Here is an 18043-nt window from a genome sequence, read left to right on the forward strand (position 1 = left end):
CAATGTTATCGGCTATTAACAAGAACTAGCACCCACATAATAACATGTGGCACCAGTACCCATGGAGCATAAGGGAGCTGTGATACAGTATGAAATCACCCGAGTCACCTATTAGTTGATATTCATGGTATAATTAATCTCAACATTCTTTCCGAGAAGAGGAATTACCCATGTACTATCATCAAAATAAATCCCAATGTACTAGCTCTTTATGACTGATTTGAAAGTTAATCACAAATCAGATATATAAATGATGTTCTCTAACAACTCCTTAGACAAGAACATACAAAACTGTACAATACAGAGCAGATACTCTGAACTTTTTATTGTTAAAAACCCAGCACTTGACTTATTGCCAAACCTCTAGCAGGCTAATAATAAATGTTTCTTAGTTGAATAAATAAATGCACTTAAGGTAAAGCTAACTACATCATTTGATTTAGCATATCAGAAATAAGTCCTGTCAAAGTAGCATTCATTATATATGTTCATCTATATTTTTCCACATCAAAATATAAGAAATTTGTCCAACATAAAAGACTAAACCTTAAAAGATAATACATATACTCTGTAAATTCCAAATGCTTGCTTTTTGTCTTAATTAGTAAATTATGATAAATTACTTATACATTATTTTACTAAGATCTCCAACAAGACTACACATCTTCTTTTCTAACACTTAGTAGATGCTCAATACATATTTGTCAAAACGGAAAAAAAAGGTAATATGCAAGTAGAAATCACAAGAACATTAAAATTTCATCTTCAAACACCTGTAACAGTGCAATAAATTATCTCTAGTTCTTTTCTTTTTCTAATTCTCAGCATGCTTTCTTATTGATTTAATATCTTTCTTCCTCATCAATTATAAGATCGATGAGGACAGGGACTATGCTTATCTTGTCTCATCACTCTGTATAATGACAAATAGAAGATCTCTTGTACAAATGACAAATACGAGTGAATAATCTCTAACAAAGAAAACACTACTATATTTATAAATTTTGTTTAATCATCACTAAACTCTTCAAAGACAAAAAAGAAAAAATTAAAGTATAACTAATTTTCTCCTGTATTGCCTTCTCGAAACTCTATTAAAACATTGCACCAGTGTGTGCATACGAACATACATATTACAAGCATGCACATTTTTCACAGTAGCTTTCTCCTTCCACCACTAAGCTTTAATTACCTGTCTCACAAGGAACAGGGCCCTAAAAATATCCCAAAAGCCATTTATTGCTTTGGAGTTTCACAGAAAAGGAAACAAGTTTTAAACATGCAACCAGCACAAATACCTTGGCAATATAAATGCCTACATGTTTATGTGTTTAATTTACAGATCATTCACTTTCCAACTAACTTTCTTCTGTTTTGCAAGTTTAGTCTTATAGTAATGGTACAGCATTAAAAAAGAATTACAAATTACTCTGGACACGCTAAAGCCTTCTTATGCTTTATTAATTCTTCTTTATATTTACTAAATCACAAGACATTGGAGATATTAGAATGATTACTTATTTTTGTATTTCCTACAGAAAAATAAATATTTCTGAAAACTTTCTACCTTCTGAGTAATAGAAATGGAGATCTCTTTTTCAACACCATCCATTAGATCTTCCTTACTTTGTCGGCATTCTTTGTGAACAGCTGGAATTATATAGGGTTTGGTGACATCAAACAGTTCAGCTCGAAAAACATACTTTTGTATGAACATTTCAGAATTTCTTCCATCATCATTCTCTGGCTTAGTGGTAGAGTCAGAAGCAATAAATGTAGAACCTCCAAAAGAGGACACGGAATCCTTTACAGGAAAACCAAAGGGAGCAGAAGCAGTGGGCTCATTTTTACTGCAACAAGGCTTGTGATGCTGGTGAAGTTGATAGTTTATTTTATTAATGAAAGAAAGATGATCCAGTAACCATCCAGGAGGCAACTGGTGCACCACAGACATTCTTTTCCTTAAAATTAATGTCTCTGGGATTTAGGGAAAAGAAGTAAAACCCAATTTTCCAGATCAAGTTCTTACTGTATTTAGGCAAAAATATACTTCATACAAACAGGACAATTTGATATGTACGTATATAAACTTTAAATGTATCCAGAAGAGAATTTTCTAACATTCATGATATGGTAATATACATATCTGGAGCAGTTCTAAGGAAAATTGCAACTTTCATATTTCAAAATCATCAGTCGTCTTGGCTAAAGGGCAGTAAAACCTGGTCTTATTTCTGGAATCCCAATATGATCGTTCTCTCTTTCTGGGCAGTCCACAGCCTCCTTGCTTTGGCCTTGGATCTAGCCACTAAGAACACACCCTTCAAGTTAGGAAATCAGTGGATCCTTAAAAGCTGAAAGTATCCTGTCAAAGCAAAAAACACCACATTATCTATAGGAATTTATCATTTTTTTTAAACACAACAACATACAAACACGAACATTCTTACCATATGATCATTCCATTCTTGGTATATAATCAAAAATTCACAATATCATCACCCTGATCATTTCTTAGAACATGTGCATCAATTCAGAAAAAGAAAAAAGCTCATATATATAATAGCCCTTACCCCCTCCCTCTCACTGACTGCTAGTATTGCCATCTACCCAATATATTTTAGTCTTTGTTTCCCTAATTTTTTTCTCTACCCCTTACCCCTCCCTTTCATTGATCACTAGCATTTCAACCTACTAAATTTATTTTAACATTTGTTCCCCTTATTATTTATTTATTTTTAATCCATATGCTTTACTCACCTATCCATACGGTAGATAAAAGGAGCATTAGACACAAGGTTTTCACAATCACACGATCACATTGTGAAAGCTCTATCATTATACAATCATCTTCAAGAAACATGGCTACTGGAACACAGCTCTATATTTTCAGGCACTTCCCTTCAGCCTCTCCAATATAGCTTAACTAAAAAGGTGATATATGCACAATGCATAAGAATAACCTCCAGGATAACCTCTCAACTCTGTTTGAAATCTCTCAGCCATTGACACTTTATTTTGTCACATTTGTCTCTTCCCCCTTTTCATCAAGGTTTTCTAAATCCCTTGATGCTGCGTCCCAGCTCATTCTAGGATTGCTGTCCCACATTGCCAGGAAGTTTACACCCCTGGGAGGCACGTCCCACCAAGAGAGGGGTAGGATAGTGAGTTTACTCGTGTTGGCTGAGAGAGAGGCCATGTCTGAGCAACAAAAGAGGTTCCCTGGGGGTGCCTCAGGCCTAATTTTAAGTAGGCTTAGCCTATCCTTTGTGGGGATAAATTTCATCTGAACAAACCCCAAGATTCAGGGCATGGCCTATTGCTCTGGTTGTCCCCACTGCTTGTGAGAATATTAGGAATTCTCTACATGGAGAAGTTGAGGAATTCATCATTTTTAATGAGTCACAGAAACTCAAGAGAAGGTACTAGCAGGCCAGTCCTTGTTTTTTCAAACTACATTTGCAACAGTCTCCAGTATCACTGCTCTACTTAGCCACTGCTACCAATGAAGTTAACAGTGTAAAAAGGAAAAGACTAAAAATGACTGGTCGAGGCAGAGCAACAGCAGAAACACTAAAGAGCAGAAGGGTCCAGACATAATTGCTTCTGAGCAGTACTTCTCTGACAACTAGGTTTTTCAAAAGATCTTTACCTTTTTTCAAAAGATGGTTTACAGTTGTGAGTATTACTTTCTAAATCTAGTGTAGTGGAGAACTGAAGAGGGTAACAGAATAAGAAATAAGCGGTTAACAGCACACTTAGTAATGTGTGTAAATGCCTAGTAATGGCATTTAGGTTCAAACTTCTAATTCCATTTATTAACAGTATGACCATAGAGAAGTCATTTGATCTCACTGAGCCTCAATTTCATCCATTTTTATGATGTCTCCGTGAGTAATTCAGAGAAATAAATAAGATAATCTATGTGACGTGCTATGCACAGTGCCCTACAAGAAGCAATTGCTCAAATGAACACTAACTGCTGCTGCTACTGGGGATGGTACCCCCAGTATGGGTCCCCATTACAGAGAACCACTTGTGGGGAGGAGGCCCGGTAACAGGTAGGGAGAGCTAGAAATTTAGAAGGCAAGTATGGAACTCAGACAGGTAAGATGACTTGCCCAAAATTACAACTCTAGTTAATGGCATAACTGTTCCTAGGCCCAATTATCCAGACTTTGGCTCTGAGCTCTTCTTCCACCCCTTACCCACCCCCACCACTCTCCAGGCGCAGGGCAGTGTCGGTCTCAAACGCAGGAAAGTAGAGGAGTCCAATTTGAGTCAACTGCCTGCTGTGCTCGGAGCACCTCTTCGCCGCGATACTTTATTCTCTGCTTCACACCTACCCCTCACGGCCAAACGCTCGCTTCCTCCTTGCTTCTCGCAGGCCACCGCTAGAGTACCAGGAGACCCTGGCCAGCAGTCAAATCCCAAACTGAAATCCAGGCGACCGCCCCAACGGCACAATTCTCGGAACCGGCTGCACCCACACTCAGGAGTAGCTACCTCCTACCTCACCGCTTCCATGGTCGGAAAAATGCACGCTATCTGCCCAATCCCCTGTAGTGAAAATAGCACACATTTAATTAGTGATCTTGGAAGACCAAAGAGCATTCACGGCAAAGGAAAAAAAAAGTCAACAGGCGCAGCCATGTTGCTGTACGGAAAGGGCGTTTCCGGGGCGACTTCAAACGCTCAGACTTTTCATCATAGTCGCAGACCCCTTGGGTCTTCACACCTAAATTGAGGGGTTGGAGCAGACTTCGTAAGGATTCTTACAAGCTCCCAGGGACGCCGACATGCCTGGCGACACGGCGGGCCGCACGCGGAGTTTCGCGACGGGGAGGCGGTGCGCGGGTACTACGCACGCGCGCGTACGCACGCGTAGTGGCGTCACGTCGGCGGAGATTTTAAAATTCGAACAGCGCGGGCAGCGAAGGGAGGAGTCGGCGTTCGGGCGCCTGCTGTGTTGCTCGACTGGGATTGGCACCGTTTATAAAAATTCGGTCCCTAGGTCGTGTCCGGGAGCCGGGAAGAAGGTGAGTGACTAATGGGAGTCGACTCATAGAAGATTTGTGGGTGAATTTTGTTTCGGACCGTATCGTTCTGGCAGAGGAAGAGAGGGCGCCAACGACTTAGGTTCAGAGGCCCCGAAGGAGGACGGCATTGTAGGGTTGGCTATGGTAACAGGTCTCCGGGCCGAATCGGTGCGCGGCGCTAGTTTCCCGGAGTCCTATAAATTTCTACTGGCAGTAAATTTCCCGCGGTGGGGGTGCCTGGGGATCCGTTGATGGGAAGAAGACAAGCTGGAGAGGGAGAAGGAAAGGAACTGAAGGTGGGTGGGGCAAGGTGAGGAACTGTTATTTGCTGTTCTGTGTTTGAGGGCCTAGCGTAGCATCCTGGTGCCGTGTAAGAAGTACACACGGAAGTCTGCATCTTAAATGAAATTGGGAGCGACATAGAGCTGAGAATGGAAAAGTTGAATAGATGAAAAAGTGTATGTTGAAGGAGAAGAAATAGGCGGCCAGAACCAAAAAGGGAAGCGTAATCAGTGTCAGAGACTAAGGGAGTACCCAGAAAAATCAAAGGATGACCACAGAGGTCCACTTTTCTGAAAGCCAGGACAGAGCTCGAGAAGACTGGGTATTTTTAATGTCTAGTGCCAGGGAGAGATGAGACAAGACCAAGAGATTTGCCGTTTCAAACGTGAGTACCCTAGGAGGTAGCTGTTTCTAGATGTGAAAGGAATGAGATGTTTAATGGAGCCTGAGAAAACAGGCAGCCTATAGGCTATTCTGTGGATTTATCCTTGTTAAAGGGGACATTGAAGCAAGTGAGGCAACCATTGAAAAATATAAACTGGGAAATAATGGGTAAGGATAGAGCAGGACAGATTGTCATTAGGAAAAGAGCAAAATAACTATTCTCTGAGACCAAAGAAAACAAAACATTTTGAGGTGGATAGATGTCGAGGGAATCCATGTCGCAGCTGCTGACTTCTCGTTCAAATAAGCACAGCCACAAACAGTGATGTGTTCCAGGTTAGAATTCCAGGCAGGAGTTCATCTTTATATCTCCCTTGTACATGTGGACAGTATGTGTTTGTGTGTGTTGAATATGTTTTGAATGAAATTATAGGTATTCCCTGCAAACGAGGACTTCACAGTACATGAATTGGTAAAAATAACCCAAAAGAAAGAAACAATGACACTTGGCTGCCTTTTTATTTGGGATAAAGATAGTAGTTGGTGCTTAAGGTGCCTTTTAGATCTAGAAGGATTTTTTTTAATGCTGAATCCATGAATATAGGTCATGAAGCGCAGTTCAGTTTCCACTGGTGGTGCTGGCCGCCTGTCTGTACAGGATTTAAGAGCCCAGGACCTGAATAAACAAGGCCTCTATACCCCTCAAACGTAAGTACCTCCACCTGTGGTTCTCAAAATGCCTTATGTCTTGGACAAAGAGATCTGTAAAAATTGTTAATATCAAAGAGATAGTGAGAGTGGCGTTTTGTTGAATCTTACGTGATTCCTAGTACCTAATTTTGAGTAAATGAAGGCTAAAAGTGGGCGCTTTACTAGGTGCTGGATTTTATTTCATTTGTTTCCCACAGCCTGATTTCTATTTGTATTTGAAAGGGACTACTACGGCATTCTTTCTTTGATATCACTAACCTAATTAGCTTCCACTCCATATGTGAGTGAAACAATGTTTAGGACTGTCTAGCACATGTCCTTTTGTGGGACTCCAAGCATGGTCAGAGATTTCTCCTATATTCTAAAATTGCTTGTTTAAACAGCTTCTGTGCTGTAACTATCAATTTACTGAGGTGTATCCAACTCGTAAAGCTCTCAATCAAGGATATTTGCTGTGATGATATGCGATAGTGTACTATAGTAGTAGTCTGCAGAAAACCCCTATATTTCCTCCAGGTTTCCTGGGGGTAAAACTGTCTAAAATAAACTTGCTATCATAAACCATGCTTTTTCCCTATGAGTGATTCTCTCTTCCAGTTAAGGGAAGGATATTTGTAAGTTACAGTAGAACTGTATCAATCCTTCTCTTAATACCAGAGTATAAGATATTATCTCTTCTTAAACTTAAGTCTGCATAGTATGAGCCTCTGGTACTTAAAAAAAATGTGAAGGATTTATATTTTTTTCATCTGAGCATTTCAAAGAAGGAAATTTTTTGTACTATTGAGCATTATGGAGTCCAAAAGATTTATACTTGGGATTGTATTAGAAGTTAGAAGTAGACATTGTCAATGGTTTTTTTTTTCTTTGATTCAGATGATATATGTTCTTAAAAGTACAACTGCATTCTGATAAACAGTAGACTTTGAACGTACCTTTAAAACCAGAATAAACAAGACAGCATTAAAAGAATTTTTTTGATGTCGTTACCGTCCTATGACTGAACATTTCTCTTTTTTAATTTTTTTCTTTTCCCATAAAGTTGTCAAACACAAATGTACACATTTAAATATAATTGAAATCTAACACAGACATATTTTGTGGTGCTTTTTTCTTAAAATTTTAGCATTATAATTTCTTATTAGCCCATCACATTTATAACATCTATGATTGCTGCTGGAAATTTTCATGATTTTGAATTATTTTTGTGGGTAATGGTGAGTGTGGGGTTATTGGTTCCAACATACTACCAAAAGTTTCTTGAGCTAATTTTTTTTTGTGTTTGACAAGTAATTTTTCTCCTTTTCTTAAAGCAAAGAAAAACCAGCCTTTGGAAAGTTGAATATAAACAAACCCCCATCTTCTGCATCTGAAAGAAAAGTCTCTGTATTTGGTAAAAGGTAACGGTATTTGATTAGTTTTAATGGAAGAATGCTTATAGCTATGTATTGGACTAGGTGCCCTTAGAGTCCAAAAACATTATGTGGCATGTTCCCTTAAATGATGAACAATAGTTGTATCTTCTTTAGCTGGTGCTAAGAGATGTATTAGCATTTTCAGACTGTTAGTTCATTTTTACACGTAATTGAAACAAGTTGATAGAAAATTCGTTACCTACTGTTTTGGTTTGCTAAAGCTGTCAAAATGCACTATACCAGAAATGGGTTGACTTTTACAATGGGTATTTATTAATTTACAAATTTACAGTTCTAAAGCCATGAAAATGTCCCAGTTAAGGCATCAACACGACAATACCGTTTCTGAAGAAAGGCCGCCAGCATCTGTCATTCCTTTGTCACGTGGGAAGGCACATGGCAAATGTATGCTGGTCCTTCTCTGTCAGGTTGAACTTCTGGTTTCAGTGGCTTTCTTGCTTAGCTCCTCCAGTGCCTTTTTTCCTCAACACTCTCTCCAGACTTCCCTTGGTGTTTCTCTCAAATCTCTTTAAGGAGTCCAGTAAGACCCACCTTGAATTGGGTGGGTCACATCTCAGTTGAAACAATTTAATCTAAAGATCCCACCCATGATATATCTGTATGCATAGGAATGGATTAAAAGAACTTGACCTTTTCTGGAATTCATAACAACTTCAAACCAGCACAATATGCAAATCTCTGTTCACACATTTTGTGTTGATTTGCCTATATAGTTTGAGGTATGGTTCTAACTTCATTGTTCTGCATGTGGCTATCCAGTTTTCCCAATACCGTTGTTGAAGAGACTAGTTTTTCCCATCGAGTAGACTTGGCACCCTTGTCAAAATCCAGTGGTCCATTCTCTCTTTCTTTAAGCCCAGCTCTGCAAGTAAAATCATTACCCACCCCCCCACACACACGGGACATGACATCCAGGGTATAAGTCTCCCTGGCAATGTGGAACATGACTCCCAGGGACGAGCTTGGCCTTGGCGCTATGGGAGCGACAATGCCTACCAGACCAAATGGGGGAAAAGAAGTATGACAACATAAGGTATCAGTGGTTACGAGATGTCAAATAGAGTTGAGGTCATTCTGGAGGTTACTCATACGCACACTTCAGTGATGTGTTCCTAATTGCCATGGTATGCCAAACCCCAACTAGCAGTATTCCTGTAACCCCTAAAGAAAACCTAGGGCTCTATTTGAAGCTCTATGAGTTTATTATTCAGAAGCCTAAAACCTCCAGATGGTTCCTAAGCCAGATAAGTCCTGAAACCCAGAATTACCAGTCTTAGAGCATCAACCAATTGCATCACCCTTCCCTAGAACATCAATACCCTTTTTCAACTTGAAGAAGTTAGAACAGTCATTGCCCAGATATCCCTAAGTTTGGGAGAAGGATCAAAGAAGGAGGAGTTGCAATAAAGAAGATAGGATTTAACAAATGAGTATGACTACTGAATCATTATATTGATATTTCTTTTTAGTCTTCAGCATTTTAGGGTAGCTAGAAGGAAGTAACTGAAATTGCGGAACCATAACCCACACCATACTGTGAAATTTGTTCTATAACTACTTGTTAAAGTTTACTTTGAAGTTTATTGCTTTTTTGCATGTATGTTATATTTCATAATAAAAAATGTTAAAAAAAAATTCAATTGGCTATAGATGTGAGGGTTTATTTCTGATCTTGCAATACAATTCCATTAGTCTTTATATCCTTGAGCCAGTGTCATGTTGCTTTGATTATGTGTAGGTTTGTAGTATGTTTTAAAATCAGGAAGTATGAGTCTTCCAATTTCATCCTCTTTTTTCAAAATGCTGTTGGCTATGTGGAGCCCTTTACCCTTCCATACATATTTGATGATTGGCTTTTCCATTTCTTCAAAGAAAGCTGTTGGTATTTTAATTGGAATTGCCTTAAATCTGTAAGTCATTTGCGTAGAATTGACATTTTAACAACATTTAGTCTTCCAAGTTATGAACACACAAAGTCCTTGCATTTATTGAAGTTTTCCTTAATTTATTTCAGCAATGTTTTTTAGTTTTTCCATATACAACTTCTTTACATCCTTTGTTAAATTTATTTCTAGATTTTGGATTCTTTTGTTACTATTGTAAATGGATTTTTTTCTTAATTTCCTTTTCAGATTATTCATTACTAGTATATGCAAACACCAATGATTTTTGTGTGTTGTTTTTGTACTCTTCCGCTGTTTTCTGGAGCTCTGAGAAAGATGGCTTTTCAGTTTTTGTTGGCTGTTCAAAGATTCTCTGGGAGTAAGGAACCATGGAACATCTTACACCACCATCTTGGTGGACCAGAAGTTATGTGTATTAACTCTTAATTGATCCTCAGAACTGCCCTATGGGTAGATACTGTTAAAATATCTCCATTATATAGATAAGGGAATTGAAACTCAGATAAATTAAGTCATTTATCCACAGCTAGTGACGGACATAATTTGAAACCATATACTCTGGCTCTAGACCTTATCATTTTAAACCATAAATTGACACCATGTTTTGATTGGTTGGGAAATTCTCTTATAATGTAACAAAATCTCTTATTAGAGTTTTATGTAGAATAAGAGCTAAGTCCATTACACATTTTTATACATCTATTTTTTAGTAAAAATATTAAAGGGAAAGTAATGGCAAGATGTGGAAAGGTGATTTTCAAATTAGCAAATTCTCAGAGGAAAAATTAGCTAATTATCTAATTAATCACAGCAGTGGAAGGGGAAGGTCTAAGCTAAAGAATTCTTATAGCCTGAACAGCAAAGAACTTAAAACAGCTTTCAGAGAGAAATAGTTTTGATTAATAAGAGTTCACACTACAGCCATGATTATTATAACTCAGCTTTGTGGCATAAAGTTATTTTCCAGACAATATTTAATAAACTGCCAATAGTTAGCTAGATTGGGGCATAAGCAAGGTAGACAAAAGGAAATATTAAAAAGATTTTTTTAATTGGGGACTTGGAATGGGGCATATATGCTATAACCATAAGTGTGCTGGTTTGAAAGGAGGTATGTCTCCTAGAAAAGCCATGTTTTAATCAAAATCCCATTTCATGAAGGCAGAATAATCTCTATTCAATACTGTATGTTTGCAACTGTAATCAGATCATCTCCCTGGAGGTGTGATTAAATCAAGAGTGGTTGTTAAGCTGGATTAGATGAAATGTCTTCACCCATTTGGGTGGGTCTTAAGAAGTTTCTGGAGTCCTATAAAAGAGGGAACATTTTGGAGAATGAAGGCAATTCACAGAGAGCAGAGCAGAACAACATAGCCACGAGAAGCAGAGTCCACCAACCAGCAACTTTGGGAGATGAAGAAGGAAAATGCCTCCTGGGGAGCTTCATGAAGCAGGAAACCAGGAGAAGAAGCCAGCTGGTGACGCCGTGTTCACCATGTGCCTTTCCAGATGAGAGAGGAATCCTGACCATGTTCACCATGTGCCTTTCCAGATGAGAGAGAAATTCTGACTGTGTTCACCATGTGCCCTTCCACTTGAGAAAGAAACCGTGAACTTCATCGGCCTTCTTGAACCAAGGTATCTTTTCCTGGATGGATGCCTTTGATTGGACATTTCAATAGACTTGTTTTAATTGGGACATTTTCTCAGCCTTAGAACTGTAAACTAGCAACTTTTAAATTCCCATTTTTAAAAGCTATTCTGTTTCAGGTATATTGCATTCCGACAGCTAGCAAACTAGAACATTAAGTGACTAAAAAATAGCAGCATAATTGACTTGTAAATAGCAGTCAAATACATTATGTAGATATTGCGCAGCACAAACATGTTCATGAGAGAAATTATACATAGCCTATTTTGTTCTAACATATCTCAAATGCAATTTTCCCACAAGAAATAATGGTAAATGAAGGGATTAATAATGAGGGGCAATGCACAGGTAAATAGCATGGCCAGAGGACTTAGGATATGGAATAGACTTGGAGAATAGTTGGTGCAAAGAATCTAGTGAACTTGAAATGACAGTGTATGTGCTGGTAATGCAAAGTACCGAAAGTATATTTTTATTCCCATTTCAGATTGTGTCTAAGTTAGCTGTTAACTGCTGTAACCTTTCCTCTTCTTTATTTGATCTTTTACTCTGCTCTGAATAAGCAAATTCTGTTTAGTTAAATACGTATTTAAAAATTGAACTTTATGTTTGATGCTGATGCTAAAATACAAAATTGCCTTGAAGTAATTTAGACTTGACCACAGAAGGAAGTAGTTTTGACTGAGTTTTTCAAAAATATATTTCCAGAACTAGTGGAACTGGATCCCGGAACAGTCAATTTGGTATATTTTCCAGTTCTGAAAAAATTAAGGACCCGAGACCACTTAATGACAAAGCATTTATTCAGCAATGTATTCGACAACTCTGTGAGGTAAATTTTATAATTTTAAGCTAGTTTAAATTGTGAGTATTCTTAGGAATCTTCCAATAATTTTTCTACGATAAATGTTTGCTGTTTCATAAAAATTATTTTAGTTTCTTACAGAAAATGGTTATGCATACAGTGTGTCCATGAAATCACTGCAAGCTCCATCTGTTAAAGACTTCCTAAAGATCTTCACTTTTATTTATGGTTTTCTGTGTCCTTCTTATGAACCTCCTGATGCAAAGTTTGAAGAAGAGGTTCCAAGAATCTTTAAAGAACTTGGGTTTGTATGTTGTATTTCTTATTAGCCTAGAGAGATTATTGGAACATAGAGAAGAATCAAACTCAATGTATTTGTAAAGATAATGAGTGAGAGAATAACATTTCTTAAGATGGGCACAATTTATGTAGTATAAATTGAAGAGGCAAAAAATCCAGCTATTTGAATGTTTGCTGAAGGGAAGGGAGAATAGAAAGGATGGGCTGGTTACCAGAGATCTTAAAGACGTGAAAAAGACAGGTTTGAAGACCTCGTGGAAATGGAGTGAGATGAGGTCAAAGAGAACTTCAGAAATTTTAGCTTGGTTTTTACAGGGTTGATCCTGTCAGTTAAAGAGTAAGCACATGGGGAGGAATGGATTTGAGGATGAAAAGTACATTTAATTTAATTTGGTGTACCTTGAGTTGGAGGGAATAAAAGAATTTGAAGAGAGAAGTCCAGCATATTGTTTGTAAATCAAGTTCTAGAGTTTGTGGGGTGGAGTGAGGGGAGGGTGGGGCTTAGATCAGAGTAATCTGCAGAGAAGAAGCCAAAGAATATACAATATAATCAGTAAGATAAGTAAGGACAGAACCTCAACAAATATCTTTCTTCTAAGCAAGACTTTGGGGTGTATACATAGGATTTTTAAAATATAGCTTCTTATTTAATTTAACCATTATTTTGACTAAGTTCCCAAACAAAGTAAGTTAACTTATTTTTTCTAATTTTTGTAGGTATCCTTTTGCATTGTCTAAAAGCTCCATGTATACAGTGGGAGCACCTCACACATGGCCTCACATTGTGGCAGCCTTGGTTTGGCTGATAGACTGCATCAAGGTATTTGGATTTGTCATTTAAAAATGTACACAGGAGAGTTTTTCCCCCACTCCCAATCCTGCTTTTACCAGTTACCTCAATGTCTGCTCTGGAGTTTTGCATTTTCAATGTGCATTTGATTTTAAATCCTTCAAGCTATTAATATCTGATAGAAGAGGTAAAGGAAAAGAAGTATACACTTTAGCAAGGAAATCAATTTTTTTTCATGAATTTTTGCAGCTCAAAAAAATGAATAGGAAATTGATTTTTTTTTTTATTCCATTCACCCACATGACATTCATTAGTTTTGGTTTTTTCTTCTTTTTTAATCAAAATCCATATTCATTGCAAAAAGTTTTGGAAAATATAGAAAAGCACAAGTGATATACACATAGCCTCACAGATCATACACAACTGATAACATTTCCTTAGGATATAATTTTAAGAGTGCATTATTACTGCCCAAAATATGTATTTTTTTTTGAAGCTTGTACTACATATTGACAAATTTCCTCCAAAAACTTTTACCACTTAAAAGCTCCTGGGCAATATATGAGCATACCCATTTCCCCACACCACAGGCATTATTGTATTAAAATCTTTATCCATTTCTCGGGTGAAAAATAGCTTGTTTTAATTTATATGTATTATTTTTTAAAGTGATTATGTTTTTATATGGTTTGTCATATGTATTTCCTTTAACTTGTGCATGCTTTCTTGGACTCTTTTATATTAGATTATTTTCTTTTGCCCAGTAATTTGGATTCTCATATATTGAGCTCTTTATATATGAAACTTAACAGTGTCATTCATAGTTTACAACATGACAAGCAAGAAATGATAGCAAATCTTTTCCTATTTGTGGGTTTTTTTGCTTTTATCGCTGAACATTCTTTCACATATATCGTTAACTACCTAATTATGTCTTTTGCCATTCTTCTTTCTTACTGATTTACATGAACACTATTTCTGAGAGTCAGAATGATCATTAGGGAAATAAGAGACATATAAGAAAATATGTTTCTTCCTTTTTTCTTTTCTTCTTGCTGATATTTGGTTGTTCAGAAAGGTTGAATTTTTATCTAATCTAATGCAGTCTCTTCTTTCATAGTTTCTCGTTTTCCTGTCCTATTTAGTGCCAGAATGCTTAAAACTGATCCTGTGCCTCTGATATTCACTTTGCCATCAACAAGCCCTTAACTGAATGTAATCAGGTTCCAAATACCGGTGGATGTGTTTTAATCCAGGAGCCAGGCTGGTAAATTCAGCACTACGAGCTGTCAAGATAGAAGTAGAAATCCACTAGCATAGTCCATTAATAAAACTGAGCTTTTATTAGACTATTTGTATAATATCCATTCATTCATTTTGTCTCTCCCAGTGATATTCATAAGACACTGAGTAATATCTCTGCTGTCACTGTCGAATATCCTGTGTCACTGGACTCTTTATCCTTGTTTGCCTGATCAGTTTGTATCATTAGTATGTGGTTGAAGGATAGCATTTCCACAGTTAGAGAACAATTTTGGAGTAGCTACTGTGGCTTCTCTTTGGGAGGGCCCTCTTGAGTTGCCTTCAACTTCATCATCTGGGTTGAAATCCTCTCCTTGCTATCTTGGTTTGCTTGAGGTAGTGGAACTAATACTGTAGCAACTGAGTGAGAGACTTCAAGTATCTTGTTCCAAATTATCTTTCCCACTTAACATAAAACTGGAAATTTTGCCACATTTATGAAGGTCTTCCGATTTTTTTTCCTGAAATTTTAATGACTTGTGTGTGACTTGTGTGTGTGTGTTTACATCTTGACCCACCTGAAATTTATTTTAGCAAAAGAAGGAAGAAGTTTTGTCTTTTTAAATGATTCATATAATCCATTTGACTAATTTATTGACTAATCCATCCTTTCCATGCAGTTTTGAAATCTTGTCAGCATATTCTCAGACCTCTTTCTCTGTTCTTTTTTCCTATCCCAGTATTATGATCATTCTAATTCCTGTAGCATAAATATATTTTATCTAATAGAAAAAGATTCTTACAACTTTTCAGAATTTTCCTGGATTCTTATAGCCTCACTCTTTAAATTATCTTGTCAAATTCCTAAAAAATACCTTGTGATGCTTTTATTGGTATCACATTGAATTCATAGATTTATTGGAGAAATTGCCGTCTTGACAATATTTAGTCTTCTCATTTGGATATAACAATAAAACTCTCATTTGTTCATGTCTTTCTTGTTTCTCCAATACAGTATTGTAGACTTCTTCATATTGGGCCACATATTTTTTATTACATTAATTCCATGTGTTTTTTCTTTTGTTTTGTTGTTGTTGTTGTTGTTTTGCATGGGCAGGCACGGGGAATCAAACCCGGGTCTCTGGTATGGCAGGCAAGAATCTGCCTGCTGAGCCACCATGGCTACCCAATTCCATGTGTTTTGTTACTAATGTGAGCTGTATTTTCTAAAATTTTTGTTGCTAAAAGAGTTTTGTATTTTTTGTATTTACTACCCTAATTGCATTACCTTATTACTGCTATTGTTTTCAGTTGATTTATTACTATCTGTTTTCCACTGAAATATTTTCTATTTTATTTTGTGCCCAAATAGAAAATAATGTTTTTCATGTTGGAGCTTATATAACTTTTTCTAATTTTTACCTAGAATGATCATTGAAGGTTATATACTTTTGGATCTATTGAGATTATTTTGTTTTTCTCTTGCTCTATAGATATGATATAATGGCTTGCTGATAGGCTCTATTTGTTCATTGCTTGTTATTCTAATACTGCTGAATTTGGTTTGTTAACGTTTTATTTCTTCTCTCACTCTCCCTATGCCTCCTAACCCAGAGCTTGGTTACATATATTTGAGTAATAGTTTTGCCAAGATTGCCCTGCCTTCTCTACTGAGGATCATGAATAGGAGAGTGCACATCTCCAAGAGCTCCTCTCAGTTCTTTGATTACTGATGAAAGTGGGCTAGGGCCTTACTATCTCACAGCCCACTGAGGCCTTTTCCCCTCTCTTGTGTTTTAAAATATTCAGAAGTGGCATTGTATTGGAAAATTCCCTTTCATGGAAATCTTTATTTCTGTTTATCTCTATACAATTTCAAGTTGAAGCTGTATTTTTTTCAATCAAATCTTCTAAGATCAGAAGTTTGCAATCCTTGCAGTAGAGTCTTTTTTGTAGCTCACCTGAATCTATTTGTTCTTGTGTAAGGCTCTCTTTGAACCTTACAGAGTAGCAAGAGTAAGAACCTTTAACAAAGCAACAGAAATTCTGTCTTTAACCTGATACTAAGGTAGAGGATTCTGTTCTTCATCTTGGGTTAATAGCAGCATAAAGATGAGCATATTTTGCTTTATGTAACAGAACTAGATATAGAGTCTATCCTTTCTTATTCTAAGGGATTCAGTTACTAAAATATCAAAATGATCATATTTTAAGGTTCTAAATAATAACCTCTCAAAAGAGAATTTTAGTTATGCAATAATATGTTTATCAAAAACTGAGTTTGACAGAACGTGAAAGCTATATGTCTTAGAGCTAAAGATCAACTTAATATGCTGCTTGTGTATTAATTAGTTACATGTTGCCATGAAAGAAAACTCACCTTCATTTGATGATGGACAGCCTTGGGGCGAAGAAACTGAAGATGGAATTATGCATAATAAGGTGCAATACTTTGTCATAAACTATAATAATTGTCTTGATATTGTTCAGTAACAAAATGTGTTGCTATTGAAATTAATATACAGTCTCGTAAAGAGCTTATCTTTTTGCTTCCTAAGAAACTATAAAAATTGATTTTTAAAATATTAGCGAGAAAAGAAAAGATAAATTGAACATCATCAAAATAAAAAACTTTGCTCTGTGAAAGATGCTGTTAAAAGAATGAGAAGATGAGCTGGGAAAAAAAATATATTAGCGGTGGTGGTGCAACAGTGGCTCAGTGGCAGAATTCTCACCTGCCATGCTGGATACCCAGGTTCTATTGCTGGTGCCTGCCCATGCCAAAAAAAAAAAATGTATATATATATATATTTTAGCAGATCTACTGTTGGTATCACATTGTAATTTCCCAAAATAACTAGGCACAGAAATTTGAAAACATTAAGTAAAAAATGTAAGGAGATTGGAATTAAATCATAACATGTTTATGTAATATGTTATAGATGAAATGTTTCTTTAGCGCCTCTGTCTTTTAGAATGAAGATATCAATTCTGACATTATTTTATTTAATTCTTTGTCAGTACAAAGCATGATAGATTGGATCTTAACATATTGTGCGTGGGTTTTTTCTTCTTTGTTTTATTTTGTTTTGGCCCTTTTAGTTAAGCATAGTGCCACTGAGCTCAAATTATCACTTTGGAATGTGGTCGAGGCAAAGGTAAACAGGCAGTCCGAGTTGGTTCCCCCCACCAAACCTTATTAGAATCTAAACAGTGTAACTAACTCTACCCTGTTTCTGAAACACACAAACTTATATATCCAAATGAAGCAAAACAATAGCTCCAAGGAATGCATTTAAAATGTTGAAATTATAGATTAAGGTCCTTAGTATACATAGATGGCCAGTCACCATAAAGACCACTAAGAAGAAAAACTATTCCATGTACTAATTCTAGCCTTAACTTTAACTTTGGTTCATATGTCACAAAAGAGAAATGTAAATAACCCCAGTCTCATCTTTTATCACTGCCTTGGAAAGATTTCAAAGATGTACCAACT

General features: G+C 36.6%; 2 protein-coding genes across 9 annotated transcripts in view; one reads left to right on the forward strand and one right to left on the reverse strand.

Moving 5' to 3' along the window:
• The window catches only part of METTL4 (methyltransferase 4, N6-adenosine), a 159120-nt gene extending 154246 nt beyond the window's left edge, over positions 1-4874 (reverse strand). For 3 of the 8 annotated variants that reach the window (XM_077135870.1, XM_077135871.1, XM_077135864.1), the window contains exons 1-2: positions 4347-4852; positions 1568-2365 (exon numbers count right to left, since the gene is read on the reverse strand). In XM_077135870.1, coding sequence (XP_076991985.1) covers positions 1568-1954 — 387 coding nt within the window. In that variant the 5' untranslated portion in view covers positions 1955-2365; positions 4347-4852. Of the gene's footprint in view, positions 1-1567; positions 2366-2760; positions 2927-4346 lie in introns of all 8 variants that reach the window. The other 5 variants (XM_077135866.1, XM_077135865.1, XM_077135867.1 and 2 more) reach the window with 5 other exon arrangements.
• A 28-nt stretch (positions 4875-4902) lies between these two features.
• The window catches only part of NDC80 (NDC80 kinetochore complex component), a 36413-nt gene continuing 23272 nt past the window's right edge, over positions 4903-18043 (forward strand). Inside the window, exons 1-7 of the mRNA XM_077135863.1 lie at positions 4903-5039; positions 6310-6413; positions 7730-7816; positions 12116-12239; positions 12344-12516; positions 13230-13332; positions 16897-16986. Of these exons, the coding sequence (XP_076991978.1) occupies positions 6313-6413; positions 7730-7816; positions 12116-12239; positions 12344-12516; positions 13230-13332; positions 16897-16986 (678 nt within the window). The 5' untranslated portion in view covers positions 4903-5039; positions 6310-6312. The remainder of the gene's footprint in view (positions 5040-6309; positions 6414-7729; positions 7817-12115; positions 12240-12343; positions 12517-13229; positions 13333-16896; positions 16987-18043) is intronic.

This window comes from Tamandua tetradactyla, chromosome 18 (genome assembly GCF_023851605.1).
Source record: "Tamandua tetradactyla isolate mTamTet1 chromosome 18, mTamTet1.pri, whole genome shotgun sequence".
Taxonomy (NCBI): Eukaryota; Metazoa; Chordata; class Mammalia; order Pilosa; family Myrmecophagidae; genus Tamandua; species Tamandua tetradactyla.